This window comes from Eretmochelys imbricata, chromosome 7 (assembly GCF_965152235.1).
Source record: "Eretmochelys imbricata isolate rEreImb1 chromosome 7, rEreImb1.hap1, whole genome shotgun sequence".
Lineage (NCBI taxonomy): Eukaryota > Metazoa > Chordata > Testudines > Cheloniidae > Eretmochelys > Eretmochelys imbricata.
The window spans coordinates 28,432,189-28,450,660 of record NC_135578.1 but is presented as its reverse complement, the minus strand read 5'-3'; the positions used below and the strand labels follow the sequence as shown (position 1 = coordinate 28,450,660).

General features: G+C 40.7%; 1 protein-coding gene across 1 annotated transcript in view; it reads left to right on the top strand.

Annotated features, from left to right (window-relative positions):
• The first annotated feature begins 220 nt into the window (after positions 1-220).
• The window catches only part of CACNA1D (calcium voltage-gated channel subunit alpha1 D), a 328,116-nt gene continuing 309,864 nt past the window's right edge, over positions 221-18,472 (top strand). The window contains exons 1-3 of the mRNA XM_077821490.1: positions 221-278; positions 2,551-2,869; positions 6,043-6,148. Of these exons, the coding sequence (XP_077677616.1) occupies positions 221-278; positions 2,551-2,869; positions 6,043-6,148 (483 nt within the window). The remainder of the gene's footprint in view (positions 279-2,550; positions 2,870-6,042; positions 6,149-18,472) is intronic.

The window sequence follows — 18,472 nt, the reverse complement described above, 5'->3', positions numbered from 1 at the left end:
AGAGATCCCGTGTCACCCGGATGTGAGTGTCATGTTGGCCCCAACTCCAAGGGATTTGGCAGCAGCGGCAGCAGCAGAGGAGCAGCCCCTCGCCTCTCATTAGTCGCTGCCATGGGGGTCGGATAGTGGGGGGCGCAGGGGGCAGCGCACGCCTGGCGTGGGGGTGGGGTGGGAGCGTCTCTGCTTTTATTCCGTTTACACCGGGCAGAAAGTGATAATAATGCACCACCACCCCCACCACCACCACCAGCAGGAGCAGGAGCAGCGGCACCCAGAAGGTAAGAGCCCGGTGCAGCCGGCCAGGGCAGCAGCATGCCCCGGTGAGGGGGTGACTGCGGGCTGTGGGAGGGGGGGATTAGGGGGTGGGGCGGTGTAGGGCATGGGGAAGGTTAGGGCCCCAGGGGGCTTTGGGAGGGAGAAGGGATGCGAGTGGGGGATTAAGGCTGGGAATAGGGCTAAAGATAGATATAGACGGAAGGGGATAGCAGGGATTTAGGAAGGGCACGGGGACAAAAGACAAGGAAGAGGGGTAGGGATGCTGCCCTCGGTGTGTGACCAACATGGGAGCGGGTTTAATTAATGTGTACACGCTTCTCTTTTGCCCTGAGGCCATTACTATCAGCTGGTGGGGCTGCGAGCGAGAGGTGTGTGTGTGTGTGTGTCGCTCTCCGCGTGTGGACAGACCTGGCTGGAAACGCGGCTTCCCAGGGCTGGCTGGGGGGCGGGTGTATTTGGTGCGTGGGCAGGGGCAGGTGAGGGGTTGTTACCGGGCGGGCTTTCGGTGCGATGCGTTCAGTCCCCCCCCCCCCCCCTCCCCAGGCGCCGCTGCCGGCAGCGCAGGGAGAGAGACGACACATGGGGCTCGTGTGTGCTAATCTCCCTCGCCGACAGGCTCAGGCGCTGCGGCTGCCCCCCGGGCTGGGTTGAAATGATTCGCCCCTCCTGAAATTAACAGTAAGTTTGGGCTTGTGTGGCCGTGCTGGAGGGCAGGAGCTCCCCCGGGGAACCCTGACGCTCGGGCTTTGTTTCATTGTCAAAGCTTGATTTAAAGGCAGATGGAGGGTGGCTGATCTGTGCCGAGTCCCGTTGCATGGTATCCCAGAAAGGGAGGCGGGGGGAGCATGTGGGGCCGTTGGAAAACGAAAGAATTATTTGGAAAATGAGTCAGGTGAAACTGCCAGTGTCAAACTGTGACCTGAGGCAGCAGGCGGTCGCTCGCTCGCTCTCTCTCTCTCTCTCTCTCTCTCTCTCGTGTAACCTAGCAATGGACCCAGCTGTTGATGTGCCGAGTGTCACATCTCTGTGGGAGATCCACGTGGGCAGCAGGAGATATTGTAGGCTAGATCCAGGAGTGACCTCTTCCCAGCTGCCAGCCTAGGGAGCCATTTTAATATTACCCCTTCCTCCCCCTACACACACACACACACACAAAGTTGGGCAAGGAGAGAAGCAGTAGCAGCTGAGGCCCGGTTCTATCCGCATCTCCATCGTACCCACACGCTCACAGGGCAGGTTTTTTACTGCCTCGTTGAGGTTGCGTGGGTGGGTGGGGAGGGGGTGGTGTTGGTTTTGCAAATGGAACTTATATCTGTTTTACCTCAGGTGAACGATCAGGGGATAATATTTCCATCTCCTGCCCTGGCAGATCTGCCTGAGTGTCATTCTCTCCCCTAATTTCCAGCACATATCCTGTGCTAACCCTCCATCTTTTCCCCCCTCAGATATCTTCAAGTTTTGAGTTTACTGGGGCCTTCTTACAGGTGCCATTGGTACTAGACTCTGCTACTTCAGCTGGGAAGCTTGCAAGACAAATATCCCTGCTCTGTAGGGCTGTTTTGCCTTCTTTTTTGACCATCTAGATGAGATTATTTCAATGGTTTATTATTTTGAATTTATAGTTTATTTTCCCCTTAAAAGGTTTTGGAGGTTTTTCAGTATGGCAGTTTACAATATGGGGGATACTGATGTTTTTGGAAGTGTTTATCATCAAAGGCTATTGAATTTTAATTGGAGGGAAGTGTCCAGGGAAGTTTCCTTTTTTAAGAATGCAGAAAGGTGAAGGATTTAACTTATTGACAAGAATATTTCTAATTTGATAAATAATTCACAATATTCTGAACTATTAGACTTTGTTTTGCCCAAAATGGGGGGAGGGGGGGAATAGTGAATACTGTGCTGTTTTAACAAACTCAGTCACACACACACACAAAAGATAGATATAGATATAAATTTGTTAGATATAAATATGATGATGTGCAAGCTGTCATCCAATTTGGAAAACTCCAATACAGTGCTTCAAGTGGAGGAGTCAAGATGAACAGTGTTTCGGTGTCAGCACATATCTTGACAGTCCTATTTAACTGACATTTATACTACCGATTCCTGTATCTTTCTTATGGTGGAAGGAGCCTACTATTTAATATATATCTGTGTGTGTAAAGGAAACATCAGGAGTTATTTAAATAGCTCCATCCTTTTTATTTAGAATACTATGTTTATATTTGAATGTAAAAAAACTAAAACGAAATTACTTTTTTTTTTCTTCTACAGAGGCAAACTATGCAAGTAGTACCAGAATTCCTCTCCCTGGTGACGGACCAACTATTCAGTCAAACAGTTCAGCACCGTCCAAGCAAACTGTTCTGTCTTGGCAAGCTGCAATTGATGCTGCTAGACAAGCCAAGGCTGCCCAAACTATGAGCACTACCACAGCCCAACCCATAGGATCTCTGTCCCAAAGAAAACGCCAGCAATATGCCAAGAGCAAAAAACAGGGTAATACATCTAACAGTCGGCCACCCCGTGCCCTTTTCTGTTTATCCCTCAATAACCCAATACGAAGAGCCTGCATTAGTCTAGTAGAATGGAAGTATCCTTTTGATGCAATTTTGTTTTTACCATCTGTTCTTTCAATATTCCAGATATGTCAGAGAGATTGTCTAGGACAGGACAAAAAAGCAATGAGGCCTTGGAACAGGAGCAGAACAGTATTTAAATTCTTCTGTTGTAAAGTTACATGGTATTGGATTTGGAGTTACATTTAGTATTTTATTTGTAATAAATAGCAATCTCACAGTCTACATTTTTAAAAATATGAAATTAATTTTCATATACATATGTGTGTAGGTAAAAAAAGTCACTGGTTTAAACAATGTTTTGTAATGTTTTATGTTTCAGGTTTTGTTTTACAGTTGATAAATTGTATATTAAAATAATAGCCTTCCTGGCAGTGGAAGCATTTTTAACTGTTGGGGAGATAACGCATGTTGATGCACTTATATGTACATGTGTAACCCATTGACGTTAATGGTGTTTACATACTTAAATCCCTGCTCATCAAAATGAGACTATATCCCTTAATCTGTCATCATTACATGCAATTTCATTTCCCTAATTAAAATAAATATATGAAACATAAATGTACAGAGAAAAGCAAGGTAGCAGGTGGTATGTTCCCCAGCTATTTTGCCCCAGGAAAAAACACTCTCAAATAATTTTCTCCCTAGAGAATATTCTGGACATGCTCTTGTAAAAGATAGTTATATGGTTACATATTTATATATTTTAAAATTAAATAAATTTCTTATTCACTTTGCCCCAGGCTGACTGATGCATCCAGTGATCCAGGTAGCCCCTTCCTTCCTCACCTGCCATGTGGAATTTTTACTTCTCTGTTGAAATCAAGATAACATCTCCTATTCCACCTCCCCCACCCCTCCACACACTTTCCTTTGATGATCCCTTCATCAAATACCCAGGTTGCAACCGTTATCATTCTGATGAAGGGAGACTTGATGGGACAAAACCTGTCAATGCTTCTTTCTAATTGGTAGATAAATAACTGCTTGAGTAATATGAAGTATTTCCTCCCCACAGGCTATTGCCCTATAGCTCTCCCAAACCTGTTTGCCCAAGGAACAAGAAGTCAAGTCTAGATCTTCCACATGGCAATTTCCTACATTACTGCTAGGCCCAGTGAGCCTGCTGCAGAAGTCCTTTCAAAATAATGCTTACTGAATGGAGAAGTAGGGAGACATTAGGAGCCAAGCTGCAGATTCACTCTGAGTACATACAAGTAGTCTGCAGTACATGATTCATCTGAACTTTTAAGACATATCGACAGCCAAAACACATATTTGGATATGTTCCCTATATAGTCATAGATGAGAGAGCAGAATTGCTAGCATATATTCCCAATGGCTTATATGTTTTGTTTTGTTTTTTCTTGGTTCAGTGGTGATGGGTTTGGGCTGGGATTTAAAACTTCTTTTGAAGAGTTGATAGTATGTATTTTCATAAATCTCAAGTAACATTTTGAAACAGACAATATCATTTTGGTGGGAGTCCTGGGAAGGGGATGTAAAATTTTGGCCTGTCAACCTAGATAATTTCCCTTTAATAGCAAATGACTGTGCTAGCAAGTAGATTGTTAAATGCCAAAATAAATGTGTTACTTCAAAGAGACCCTCCAGCATGAGAGCTGTTAATGTAAAGCATTTGGCAATGGCGAGTGCTACTCTCTTTTATAAAGATGTTCTTTTGAGTTATTTTTTAAACATAATTTAATTACAAGTTAGATTTAGTGGGCCAAATTCTTCTCTCATTTACACTGGTATAAAGTGAGAGAAACTCCAAAGAGTTGGTCTCTCTCAGGCTGAGTTCCACTCTGTTAAATACTTCTGGATTCAGAACAGAATAACTGAGAGCAGAATTTGGGCCCAGTAGCACTACATTATAAAACAAAGTTGTAACTTACTAAAATGCAAATTGATATAATCTACTCATTTCAGCTAGCAGGAAAATGCAGATTTAGATAGATGTATGTTCCTACTTTGTATGTTGAGATCTATTGTACATAAAAGAGCAACCATTGATCTTAATGGGAGTTGCAAACATAAAGTCTGTTATTGAGGATGGATTAATTTTCTCCTGTGAAGAGAGCCAGCAAAATAGGGCTTAAGTGGTTTTAAGGTATGCCTAGTCCTTGTGCTGGCTCTCTCCATAGCATTGAATATCATCCGCTGAGATTATGCCTCCAAGGCAATTAAGACCATTTTCAGTATAGTGCCTGTGATGCACATACAAAATACCCATAGATAGAAATCAATGAGAGTTGTGCATGGAATTGAGGATAGTATATGTCTCTAAATAAATATAAGTGAAATATCCTGCTTCTCTTCCCAGATTCAGTGCCCAGGCAGGGTAAATGAGCTGTGTGGATGAACTTCAAAAGCTTTTTTATTTCTGGGGGAAGAGGAATCATGTTCCCAGTGGGAATGGAATTGGCTACCTGTTATTGCTATTTCAGCCCTTGGACAAGGATAATGGCTGCAATTCCTGCATATCCTCTACATGGTAGTTTATAGCCACTTGGTCTATGTAAATTGCAGGGCAAGTGACCATGTCCCTATTCCTGGCTCTGCTTATCTAAACCCTTATCTCCAAGCCCTGACTCTGGCAGACCTGATACAGAAGGCAGCAGTTACAGACGTGAGACAGGTGCAGAACCTTCCTGCATACTCACGCTGCAGCTTTCCAGCCCTCACGCTGCAAAACTGCTGAAGTTCTGTTTCACTGGGACCTTCCTTGTCCCCTACTACAATCTTCACTCTGTGTGGTTTATTCTTCCTTTGATACACACATGTAATTTCCATTAAGGTTAATTGGAGGTGTGTGTGCATAGATTTGTAAGTATACCATATAATCCAATGGCCAATTTATTCATTTAATATTGTGTGATGAGATTTACGTCTCAAAATTTAACATAAAATACTGTGTGGCAGAAGGAATGTAGCTATGCTCCTTGTCATAAAAGAAAAGAGGGCATTTCAATGTCATTGTGATCGAAAACAATAGGGTATGGTGATATAATTGATGCTGAGGAGGAATTGGTTGTCAGTCATCACTCAAAAGATTGTAGTGAAAAAATCAGACTTATTTTAAAAATAAAATGTGAGTGCAAGATATAGAAATCAAAAGCAGACTGAGACTGGAGTAGTGTATACATTCAAAATCCATATATTCCTTAACAAGATTTTTCAGACCATTTGACATATTTATACTACTGGCTATTTTTGCCAATTGTGTGGCCTTAGCTGTTTACATCCCATTCCCAGAAGATGATTCTAATTCAACTAATCATAACTTGGTAAGTATTCTTTAATTTTCTTTCTATATTTATGTTGGTTTATTATATAATTTGACAATTAACTGCTAATATTAGGGAGCAGTTGTCAGTATGGATAGTAGCTTTAGTTAGAAAAAATGGCATTTAGTGATACTCTGAAACAAAATGTCTTTGAAATATTTCACTGCTTTGGTTGTCAATTTCAGTGTGTGTTCTGTAGTATCTGCTGTAAAAAGAATTGACAAAAATTATAAATTTTTGGGACAATATATGTTGACGATAATGTTGGATATAAAAGAATGTAATTTAATTTGTCTGTTACTGTTGTTTAGATTAAAATTACTTTGCTGTTTTTTTGCTCTTTAGTTTTCTGAAATCAGTCCTGTTGAAGTCATACTGTGTTTTGTGGTATATTAATCTCATGTGTTTTCAGATTTTAATGCTAAATTCTTAACCATATTTTAGGGTCTATATTAGTTGAGGTTTTTCTTTATATTAAACTAGTCCAAGACAAGAATTTATACAATGAGTGTTGTTGTATAGTTGTTATATAATTAGATCACTGCCTTCATGTAAAAGATGAAATGTTGTAAGGGGGAGGTGTTGCTTTAATGAAGACAAATCTACAGAAAGGTTTATGTACTTTAAAGCTGAGTTTTAAAAAGAGACTGCTGTTGCTATAACAGAGATTTCTAACCTGGGTTGCAATGTGCAGAGTGTATCATGTACAGCAGAGTATATCTAGGATCAAATTTTTTTTACTACAGTTGTGTTTTATTGTTCGTCATAAATATATATTGATAATTTTTAAATTGCAATGCAATTGCAAGAATATATTTTATAATAGTATTTGTAGTACATATTGTATCCAGTATTAATATTGGATTGCTTCCATTGTTTATATTGAATAATAACTTTAACATTAATGATACATTTAAAAAGCTGGAAGAGTTCATAGGTCCTGACTGTGCAGTCTTTGCACACTCAAAATCCTCATGGGAGATTTGGGTGTGTAAAAAAACCCAAACAAATGAACAAAAAAACCCCCAACCAAACAATAGAAACAACACAGGATTGGACCCAAACTAGTAAACAGATAATGTGGGATTATTTTTGTATGGAATATCTGGGTTAATGCGTAGCCTTACATGAATGAAGACATTTGTTCAGGTTACAATTTGTAACCTTGTTTATTTTACTATAGATGATAATTCGTATACATTGACTCATTTTGTGCATTCTTTGTTTACCAAGGGTACAAGATTAAACAAATATAGACAATAAAAACACTGGCAAAAGGCAGACTAATTCAGGTCAATGTAAAGAACAATTTATGCAGCTGAATATCTGAGCCAATCAACAATCTGTTTTTTCTCTGAGAAATTCAGGGCAGAAATTTCCATAGTTGTCAATCCATCAGAAAGTCTCTGTTAATAACTAATTTCATAAAGCATCACATGAAAGCGTAAAATATTTGTGTGTCAGAGGCTAATAGTTTTATAAAATTTGGTGGGTTTTTAAGCAATAATTCTTACAAAAGCTGAACTCATATCTTTCTGACCTAATTTTATAATGTGTTAACATTTAGGATTAAAGTGTGTGCTTATTCCTTTCTTGCTTTGTAGCTTTTTGAACTCATATAGCCATATTGTTTTAAGTAGAAATAAATTATAGTCTTTTATCCAGAGATTCATATTCATTTTTTAGCATTTTAGAGAGGCTTTTTTTGGACTCCTTTCATATACATCAACAAATTCTACATCTTGATCACTCTCCTATTCACATTCTGCTCTGTTATATTGGTGTAAATTCTGAGCAACTCTAGAGCAGAATTTAATCTAGTGTTTTCATTTTGGCAGCATTTTTTTGATACCAGGTCAGAGTAAGTCAGGTGAAAGGGAAGGCACATATTTTATCTGTATTATATATATGATCAAATAAAATAAATAGATTGGAATCAAACTGGATTGGCTGTTTCTATGGTGGTAGCTGTACATCATGAAATGGACTGACATGTCTTTTTCTGTGGAATCCTGCATCTATTGACTCGTCTGCCCAGTATAGCCCGATTTCTCCTCTAAATGTGGGTGGAGGCAAAGTACAGGAGCTGCACATAGGTATCTTCCTGGAAATCCTCTAGGCTCACACGAGAACCTGTCATGAAGGGTGGCTATTGCCTGGCAGCCCCTTGGACCCTGGACTCATTGATGTGAGATAGAGGGAGTTCTGTGGTATTATGGAAGAAGTAGAGCTTATGTTATAGAACTGTTATTGCCCCCTTCTTCCGCTATGTCTGAGTTCCACCAGCTTCTGTTCCTCTTTACTCGTGTTAGTCTGATACTCCAGCAGAAACTGTGTTTTGTATCTGATGAAGTGAGCTGTAGCTCACGAAAGCTCATGCTCAAATAAATTGGTTAGTCTCTAAGGTGCCACAAGTACTCCTTTTCTTTTTGCGAATACAGACTAACACGGCTGTTACTCTGAAACCTGTGTTTGGTCAGTGGCTGTCCTAATATCTCATATGCTTTCAGATTATCTATAAACTTTAAATTTATAAATGCAGTTAAAAATAAAATAATTACATGCATCACTAAACAAAAAAAGCTTTAATTTAAAATGTAAGGAAATTGTAAAGGCGGAAATTTTATAGCTCTAAATTTGTATAACATTTTAAAATAGAGAACTGGGTTGTCAGCTGGTGTAAGTCACTGTAGCTCTATTGAGTAAAATGCATTGACACCAGCTCAGAATTTGGGCCATAATTGTCACATTTGCAAAATTTATATACATAAAAATGTAAGCATATCAAACATATGCTTATGGTTATGAAGTTGAAAACCTAGATAGGGCCCTGGAAAGAGGGAGCACCGGTCGAGGATGGGGGAAACAGAGGTGGGGCAGTGGTCAATGGGGAACTGGAAAAGGAGTCTGTCCCAGATGAGCAGTTGGGCCTTGAGAGGATCTCCCATCCTGCACATCTTAGGAGGTACTCAGGAGAGGTGTTTTTCTCCTGCAAACGTTGGGAAATCTGCAGCAGAGCCTTCTATCCAGTTTAGATGTACAGAATAGACATTCTGTAATAGAAGAGCTCCCTTCCTGTGGCTTCCCAAGACCAGGTTGGGTGGTCCAGGAGACAAATTCTGAGAGTAAATGCTTGCTTATAGCTCAATCAGTGAAGTATTAGATCACATAACTGGCTGAGCCACTGGTGAATCCCTTTGAGGAAGAATACTTTTTCAGTCCTCTACTGCTGACTTAACTTGCAAAAATATATTGTGCAACTCATTCTCCAATGAAAACAGTCAACACAATCAATTATACATCACAATATTCATTATAAAATACATTTTATGACAAATTAATTTGATTACAAATATATGAAACATCACAGGGCAAATAGAAATGGATATGACTAACAGTATTAATGGCTCAAATATATGCACATTAATAAACTTAAAAAATAGCTCATGTCTTAGATTTTGAGACTCAAGTGAGTCAATTTTCAACTCTCAAACTTCAGGAAGTTATTTTCTAGAGGGATTTGCACCATTTTTATTGTAACAATGCAGTAATTTAAGAAAAATGTAATATGGACAAGGCCTAAGGATGAGAGGCCTAAGGTTGTTCATTATCTGTGCACGTTCAGTTACTTGCGTCTGCGGAGGCAGCCATCAAAGGTGTCCGTGGTAGTGGTTATGGTTTTTGTGATTATAGCCATCTGTCTACTATGAAATAAATGGTAAAGAACTAAACACATTTAGTAAATCAAAAGGAAGAAGGGAAGGTTGTTGTGTAGTGTTAGTGGCTCTAAGCCCAGCACACTCCCCTCCTTGCTGTTGGGAAAGGATAGCTCAGGTTTCTTCCTCCTTACACTGTGGGGGAGTCCAATCTTATGTATCTGCTTGGTTGATAGATGTCTAGTAAACATAAATTCCATTCCATAAATGGCTGCTGTGATGAGTTCAGTGTGCTCCTCTGTGTGTATTGCTCTCTTTATCCTCTCTTTTTCTTGTCTCCTGAATGAGAAAAAGGAGGCTTTTGTGCTCTCTTCTCTTTCCCTAGCTATAGGGATGGGGAAGGCAGTATGACCATCTTCTTCCACTAGGGTTCTCTTGATGGAACTTCCTCTCCCTTTAGATATTGGTACTCCGCTGCCTAGTAGGCTGGGAGGACATAGAAGAAAGAAACACATTGCTCCCTTCAGGCAAAGCAGGCAGTGGAAAACTAAATTGTCAGGTAGGGCTGTGCTTGGCTGCTCACCAATTTGACAGTCTTGCATTGAGCAGGTGCATGCATATTTGAGCCTTTTTGAAAATTTTTTCCTTTGATGTATGCCAGTGGGAGAAGTCTCCTCTACCTGAATGGAGCAATGTGCTCATGCTTGTCTGAACTGCCTGAAATGTATTGCAGACCATTCTTACAATGACAAATGATGTTCTTGAAAACTAGTTATTGAACCAAGTCATGAAGTCTTTGTTCTGTTTTCAAGTAATCCTAACTCAATGAAAACTCCCACTGACTGAGCAGAAACTGAAAACCTAACATTCAGTTTGGGCTCAGTTCTTCTTCCAGTTGATACAAGAAATCCCTATTGACTTCTGTGGGAATCATTACTATCCCATAGCAGGAGCACTGGGATGGAATATTTGAGCATAACCTCACTACTTCATTCAGTCTTTAAAGTGATTTCTTTCTCCTTCCCTCTGGTATTTCAGGTGCTGTGAGTCTTCCAAGTGCGTGAATCAGTTCTTCTTTTAGCACTGTCTCCTGTCAGTGGCTGCTATGAGGCACTGTTTCTGGCCAGATGGATTTCCTCCCTATATCTTTCTTTTGTTTCTTCCTTTTCTCTTCTCTTTTCAGTTTTGCTGCCCTTCTGTTATGTTATTTCCCTTCATGTCTCTTTCTTTGTGCTTACCAGCTCAGTTCTTCTCTTCTTGATATCTGTTGTCTCTGCCCTATCACTCTCCTCTATTTTTCCTCTTTTTCCCCTTTGTTTGCCTTCTCCTCCTGTCTTCCTTGCTCTACCTCATCCCTTCCCACTCAGTTTCTCTCCTTTTCTTTCCTCCTTCACACCACCCCACTGCATCATCTCCTTTTCTCCCTTCCTGCTTACTCCTGCTTTGTCTTCTCTCCCCACGTTGCATTCCCCTTGTGGTATGGGAACTTTCCTTATCTTGCTTGGGCAGTGCTTCTCTCTGATTAGTGTGCTCTGCTTCTCACTCTGAAATGTGCAGGCAGGCTGGTGTAAATAAGTCTGCATTTTTGCCACTATGAGGGATTCCTATGAGGCTCTTCTTGTTCTCTTTCCTAGGAATAAAATAGGAATAATAAACATGAACATGTACTGAACCAATCAATACTATGTACAAGGAATCTGGACTTTGCTTATGCTGGGCTGGATGGCCCTTCCTGTGTTTAAACCCCACACATAGTTTTATTCGTGGGATTGCTGTCTCCAGGGAATAGGCAGTGAGGCCCAGTCAAGAATCTCAAGGATTGTTAGGACTTCACATGGATTATAGCAGATTACCAGGTGGTAGAGCCATCTGCACAGAGGCCCCCGTACCAGTTCATTAACTCTGTGTCCCTGGCAGTTCTGACTACAGTTGCCTTTGGGGATTCCCTTAAAAGGAAGGGGCTCTACAGGAAAGATCATGCCTCCCCAGTCTGTGTTGCTTTTTTGGGAGAATCCCCATTAGGATTGAAGAAAGGACAGCATACATGCCCTGTCTTGCAGTGCTCTTGGCACAGCCAGCCATACCCCCAACCTGCTCATCCCTACCACCCTAACAGGGCTGGAGGAGCCAGAGTGGATGATGCTGCCCATAGAAATGGCTCAGTCGCCTTCCTATTGTTTGTGTGAGAGGAAGGAGATCCCCTCCTTGGGCAGATCTAGGAAGCACAGTCAGTCCCCCATAGGCAAGCCCATTCCACTAGTGTGATGTAGAAATGTCAACTACACAGTACATTCCAGGGCATTGTTTTGGAATGCAAAAGACTACACTCTGTAGACCTAATCAGACTTGTGACAAAGAGGTGTCAGGCTCCATAGCCATATCTCATTAGTAATCTCACGAGTTATTCAATCACCAGGCCGCATGATAAATTAATACACCCATTGAAAAATACATTTATCTTGAACCAGTTTATTGAAATCCTATATACACAATGAACTTCTAATAAAAGCCTGAAACTAATCAGTATATACCATTATTAATTTTTAAAGCATTCTTGTGAAAAAGGCCTATGAAGATGCATTTGTTTAATGGCTACAGTTTTCTCTGTTGTTTTTAAGAATTGTACACCACATATTTATTCTCTTTGCTATATTTGTCCTTTTGGTTGAAAGGTCTCTGTGCTCAACCCCACCCTCATCTGCTTGTGCTCCAGATCATATACATTTTTAATCTTTTTGTTTCAGTATGTCCTACATTCAGATTCTCAGTTCATTCACACTCTTTAGAGTTAGTGCAATCTATAGCATAAAAGCCAGACAACTAACTAGTATGCAGGAAAGGAAAGGATTGGATTCTACTGGAAATAATATCAGCTACTTAGCAAACAGATAAACATGTCAGAGAAATTAAAACTTTATTTATTGTATCTAATCCTTCAGTAGCTTTTTAGCCAAAGTGTAAAATACAGGTAGTGTAGTTGTTCACTGATGCTCTTTTTAATAAAGAAAAATCTCAATATGTTTCATTTGAAAAAGCATTCAAAATATAAGATATAATTGTACCTGATATGCCACCTGAATTTCAGGAGGCATATCAATGACAATTAAAGGAAGTGAAAATATATTTATAGCTTACTGAATGAGTACACAGAAGGGTCTGAGAAAAAGTCAGTAGTTTAGTTTTGAAATCAAATGATGGGAAATGTCTTTTTTTCCCTTTCAAAACAAGCTTAACATCAAGTAGGCTTTGAAATCTCTCCTCCTTACTTTTCGTGTGTGTGCTCAAGATAGTTTTGTTAAGTTTTTTGTTGCAGTTGTCTTTTCAGTACGATTACTTTGTCATCTTTTCTGACATAAGCAAAACATGCAATAGCTGTTTGACTGCCAGAACAACCTGACTTCCTTTTCTAAAAGCAATGGGGAAAATGCCATTTGATAGCTATAAACGGGGACAATATGCATCAGCAAGTAACCTTTTGAAAAGCTGTAAGAACTCTTCAGTAGGAAGCATTTCTGCAAGGGGACTATTTTAAAAAAATGTAATTGTACTTGGGCCTATCTTTGTATTTAAATTTCAGATATTATAACAAGGGCAGAGAGGGTTATTCAACAACATTTATATGCTTATTATTCTGAATTGCCTTCTCTTTTGTCTGTTTAGATCAAGGTTTATAAAATCCCACAGGGGCTGGTTCTCCACATCCCTGTACCTCTTGTAGTAATTTACACTGCCACAAAAAGATGAAAATTCTGAATTGGTAACATTTTACAGCCACTCTTGCAACTTTGCACCACTGTGGTTGCATAAAGCAAATGGAAGTCCAGCTTAACGGGCTCCTTGCTCCTTCTGTGAAAAGAGAATCCCCAGGTGACACGGAGTCAGCATAATGTCTCTATGCTATCTCCATCCTCAGCCTCTGGAAAAGGGAATGTGTGACTGGGATGCCTTTATCACCTGTCAATTTCCATCTGCTGGAATAGTCTCTTGGTCTTGTGGGCAGCTGGGATTAATTTAGATCATCCTCAGGGTTACTCTGTCAGGGACTAGACTTGCTCTCAGATAGGAAAAAGAGAAAGGGAGAAGAGGTTTAAAATCATTTTTACCATGGCTCTACTTCATCTGTGTCAAACATGTCTTGGCGACAGTTGAGGAACTAGCTCTCTTAGAATAGGTGTAAATGACTATGCAAGGTACAAGTCAGTGGATTATTGGGCCCACAAGCTACATTACAGAATGCAATATAAACACAACATCATCCTGTTTTTTGGGGAAAGCTTCTCTGTTATCCAGTTCATAGAGTACTACTTACTCCTTCTGTTTGAAAAGAAATGTATTTTCTTTATTCAAACTTGCAGCTTATTCCTCTGAGAAATCTCTGCTAATAAAAATAAATTCAAGTGTGGCTGACATATTGAAGAAACATGTTAGCTACTTTTTCAGTGGCATGATCAGTGGGAAAGTATTGTAATGAACAATGTTGACATTAAGTTGTGATTAAGGTTCAAAGTGAAAACCTAAGAATAGTGGGGGAAATTCACACCTTTCTTATGCATTACTGAAACAGCAGGGGTGCAAAGTTTGATGTGCACATAGTTTAATGTAAAATATATGTAACCCAAGATTATCAAATCATTTTACAGAGCATATGCAAACAATGCAATTTGTCAATTTACCAGCCAATGTTAATGCAGGTAAACCTCACATAAACACTAGTTCATATCTGCTTTACTCCCTGAGAAAACAGTGATTTCAATTGCTGCATAAACAAAATGTTCTTAAACTGTGGTTCTGAAGCAATTTCCCACCCCACAAGTTTTTGTAAACTGGAGAATTCTACCACATTCCCATTTGCCTATGATTGGATTGCAATTTATTCAGTTTTCAGAGTAACAGCAGTGTTAGTCTGTATTCGCAAAAAGAAAAGGAGTACTTGTGGCACCTTAGAGACTAACCAATTTATTTGAGCATGAGCATGGGGCTACTCTGTAAAACCTCTCCAAAACTTCAGTTGGTGCCCGACTTGGCTATCTATTTGTTGAAGAATGTTTCTTGCAAGGAGCATGTTACACTTAAGTTCAGTGATCAGCACTAGATTGAAATATTTTCCAGGTGCAACAGAGAGTGCCATCTCTATTAAAGGCTTGTATAGTTGGTATCCAGGGTGGGATTTTCATAAGCATTCAGTATTGGTCTAACTCTGCTCCCACTGAATTCAATGGAAGTTTTTCCAATGACTTCTAGGAGATCAGAGTTAAGTGAGTGATGAGTTTTTCTGAAAATCCTACCCCATGTTACCTCAGAGATTCATTATATGATAATGACGTAGTTGAGGTTGCTTAATTTATTTAATATCACATAGTGCCCATATCAACAGTGCTTAGGTCCTGTGCATTTATTATTAAAAATATAAAAATTGTCAGCTCAAAACTCACAGACAGTTCTACCCTTCACCTAATCTAAGGCAAACTAACCAAAACAAATTTTAAAAAAAATCAGAATAGAAACAAAAACACAGTAATATTGAACTCAAAGATGACTGAACCTAAAAGCTTTGTAGCATCAGCTGAAATTCATGCTGCTTGGGCTCCGATGGACAGTCAAGGCAAGCAAGTGTAACACTGACAGACCCTGGTTGTCATCGAACCTGGGGCCTCTGGAGCTTAGTGCATGAGCCTCTACCGCATGAGCCAGAAGCCGACTGCCTTTTAGCTAATGCTGTAGAGCAGACTCATTTAGCTATCTCTGAGTGATCTCAGTCCCACTAGATGGGCCAGAACACAATACCTAGGATGTGTGTGGGTTACACAAGCTCCAAATGTGAGTACTTTCAGCTGAGAATGCCTTGCCACTGACTTCCTAAACTAAAGCAATGTAGCTAGCTTCAGATACCAACAGTGGAAATGACCTCAACTCTTGGGGCATGAAATAAAAAAGGAAGAGGTTTCACAACAATTGAGGTTCAGGCCAGATAGTGTTTTAAAGATTGCCACTAATGCCTTGAATTGCACCTGGAACTGAATAGGAAGTCAGCTAGTGCATTGTACAGATCACAGGTGTCCTGTTTTCAGGGTAACTCATCCCACCCAGAAGACAGGTTCCTGGGTTCTGCACCAGATAAGGCTTGAGGAGGCTTCCCAAGAGTAGAACCAAATAGAGTGTGTTGTAGTAATCCAGCCTGGATGATCTAATTGATGTGTAACCCTTCTGCCCATCAGATTTAGCAGCAACAAGGGCCGGGTTCAGTATCTAGGGGTTCCATTCCAATAACGCAATGCAAAACTGGCTCGAGCCCCCTCCCAGTGACCTGGGACAAATATACAGCACCCCCGCTAGGCGCCTCTAAGAGGCAATACTTCCCCTCTCACAAGCACAGAGTCTGAGTGTAGCAAAAGCCTTTTAATAACAGAGAGAAACAATGTGACATTATGTTGGGGAAACACCACCAACAGGATTCATAACACAACCCATGAGCCAAAACCCACCCCAAGCAAATTGGGCCATGTCCTTTCCCTTTGGGTGACTTTTGTGTTGCTGGACTCAAGAACCAAAGTCCCAAAAGTCCAACACCCAAAAGTCTCTGCCCTAGTCAGTGCAGCCCCAGAGTTTGAAAGTTTATCTGCAGAGTTTTACCTCCCAACCTGGGTGGAAATGCAGGGGGTTAAGGGGCACCTTACATGATCCAAAGCCAACTGCCCAACCTCTTCGTGCGGCTCCGCTCCACCCCACGAATTGCTAGCCACTCCACTTCTCCAGCTGTCCTGCAAACTGCACCAGCCGTCCCATCAGCCACTCCCGCCGCCCCATGAACTGCTCCGCAATATATCTTTAGGCCCCCCCACTACTTAACACAACACTCAGTGATTTCAGCTCTTAGTAATTTTAGCTCTTTAGTGATTTCAGCTTGTAATAGGGGAGCCTCAGTGCTGGTACACTATTGGCCCAAAGTGAATTCATCTCAGTAGCCTGTAACTAGACTCGTGTTGGAATCCAAACTAGCTCTGATATTCTACAGTGGAGCAAGGAGAGGGTGCAATTGGCATGTAATGACCTCATCAGGTGGTGGTGGTGGTACCTATACTACCAGGTATTAATACCTGTCCCCAGCCTCTCTCAATTCACTGGGTTTTGGAACCCATGACCCTTTCCTAGCGAGTGCTGTTTAGTTGATCGTGAGTCCCTCCATCATAACAAAAGGCCAAGTACAGTTCCACTGTCCTTGATTCACATAATCAGGACAATAACAGTTTATTGTTCCTGCCCCAATAACAGAGATATTGGGGCTCCTACAGCAGTCAAAGTGACCATCTAGGTGGGGTGGGTGTGCCTATGCAAATGAGATCAGCCCCTGAAGTTCTTTTCCATAACCCACCATGACTCGCCACCAAATGTCAGGATAGAGCTCATTCTGACTCTGCTTACAGATGTATGACTTGGCTTCTATAACACAGACAATTTTTATAATGGAAATGTTACTAAAAATAAATGAAATATTCCTCAAAACACATTTTATTGTTATGAGATGGGAAATTTATTTAACTAGCTAAAGAAAGAGGGAAATATTTCCTCTATCCAATAGATAACTTTGAACAAGGGTAGTTAAAGAACACCATGGAGTAGTGCAATGGGAGAATGGCTGGTCCAGTGGGTATGGAGCTAGCTTGGGACTTGAGGGTTCAATTCCTTGCTTTTGCTATAGTCTTCCTATGTGACCTTGGGCAAGTCACTTAGCCTTTCCCCCATTTGTAATATGGGGATAATAGTATTTCCCTACCTCTGAGAGGTGGTGTGAGGATAAACACATTAAAGATCTTGATGTGCTCAGATACCACAGTAATGGGACCATGTAAGTATCTTAGATAGATGTACAGTATGAGCTCTTTAAACTTAACAGACTGCTTCTGATATTGCTCTTAGTAAGAAGGGTTTGGCTGGTTGGGTGCTGCACCCCACAAATTCAGCATTCAGTGCATTATCAGAGGCTTCATTTCAGCTTTTCAGGATGCAAAATGTTTTGGCAGCAAATTTTGGTGAAGTGAAAATGGCTGGTAGTGGCAATATAAAAACAGAAGGAACAGCCACAGTTCCCATAGTGACCCAGCAACAACAGTGACATCTAGGTAAACAGCAGCAGGCAAGTAAATTTGAGGGGAATTAGTGTTAGAAGTCTCAGAAGACACAGTCAGCTTACATACGGTGTTTACTCTGTATTTGAAATGTTAATCCAGTACTTGCTACTCTGCAGGATGAAAGCCCCAGAATGTGTAGTGGGGAGTTTAACCACTTGCCTAGACAGGCGCTATGCCCAGGAAGCCAGAACAGACATCTTTGGACACTGGCTGTCAACATTCCATTCAGCAGAAACTGGCATTAACAAAAATAGCATGTTGTTTTGGGTGTTTGCAAATATGCTCAAGCGAACTATCCAGCTGGTTGGGAATGGTACCACAGAAGGCTGTTTCAGCAAGACCACATGACACACAGATGACAATGGGTATTTATAGAAGCCCTTGTGGCAATAATACTATTGATCTGACAAAATCATTTTACGTATGTATTAGGTTACTTTATTCTCGTAACATATACAATCTCAAACAGATGAGTGTGATTTCAAGTCCTTGGTTCTTACTCATAGGAACATAAGAGTGGCCATACTGGGTCAGATCAATGG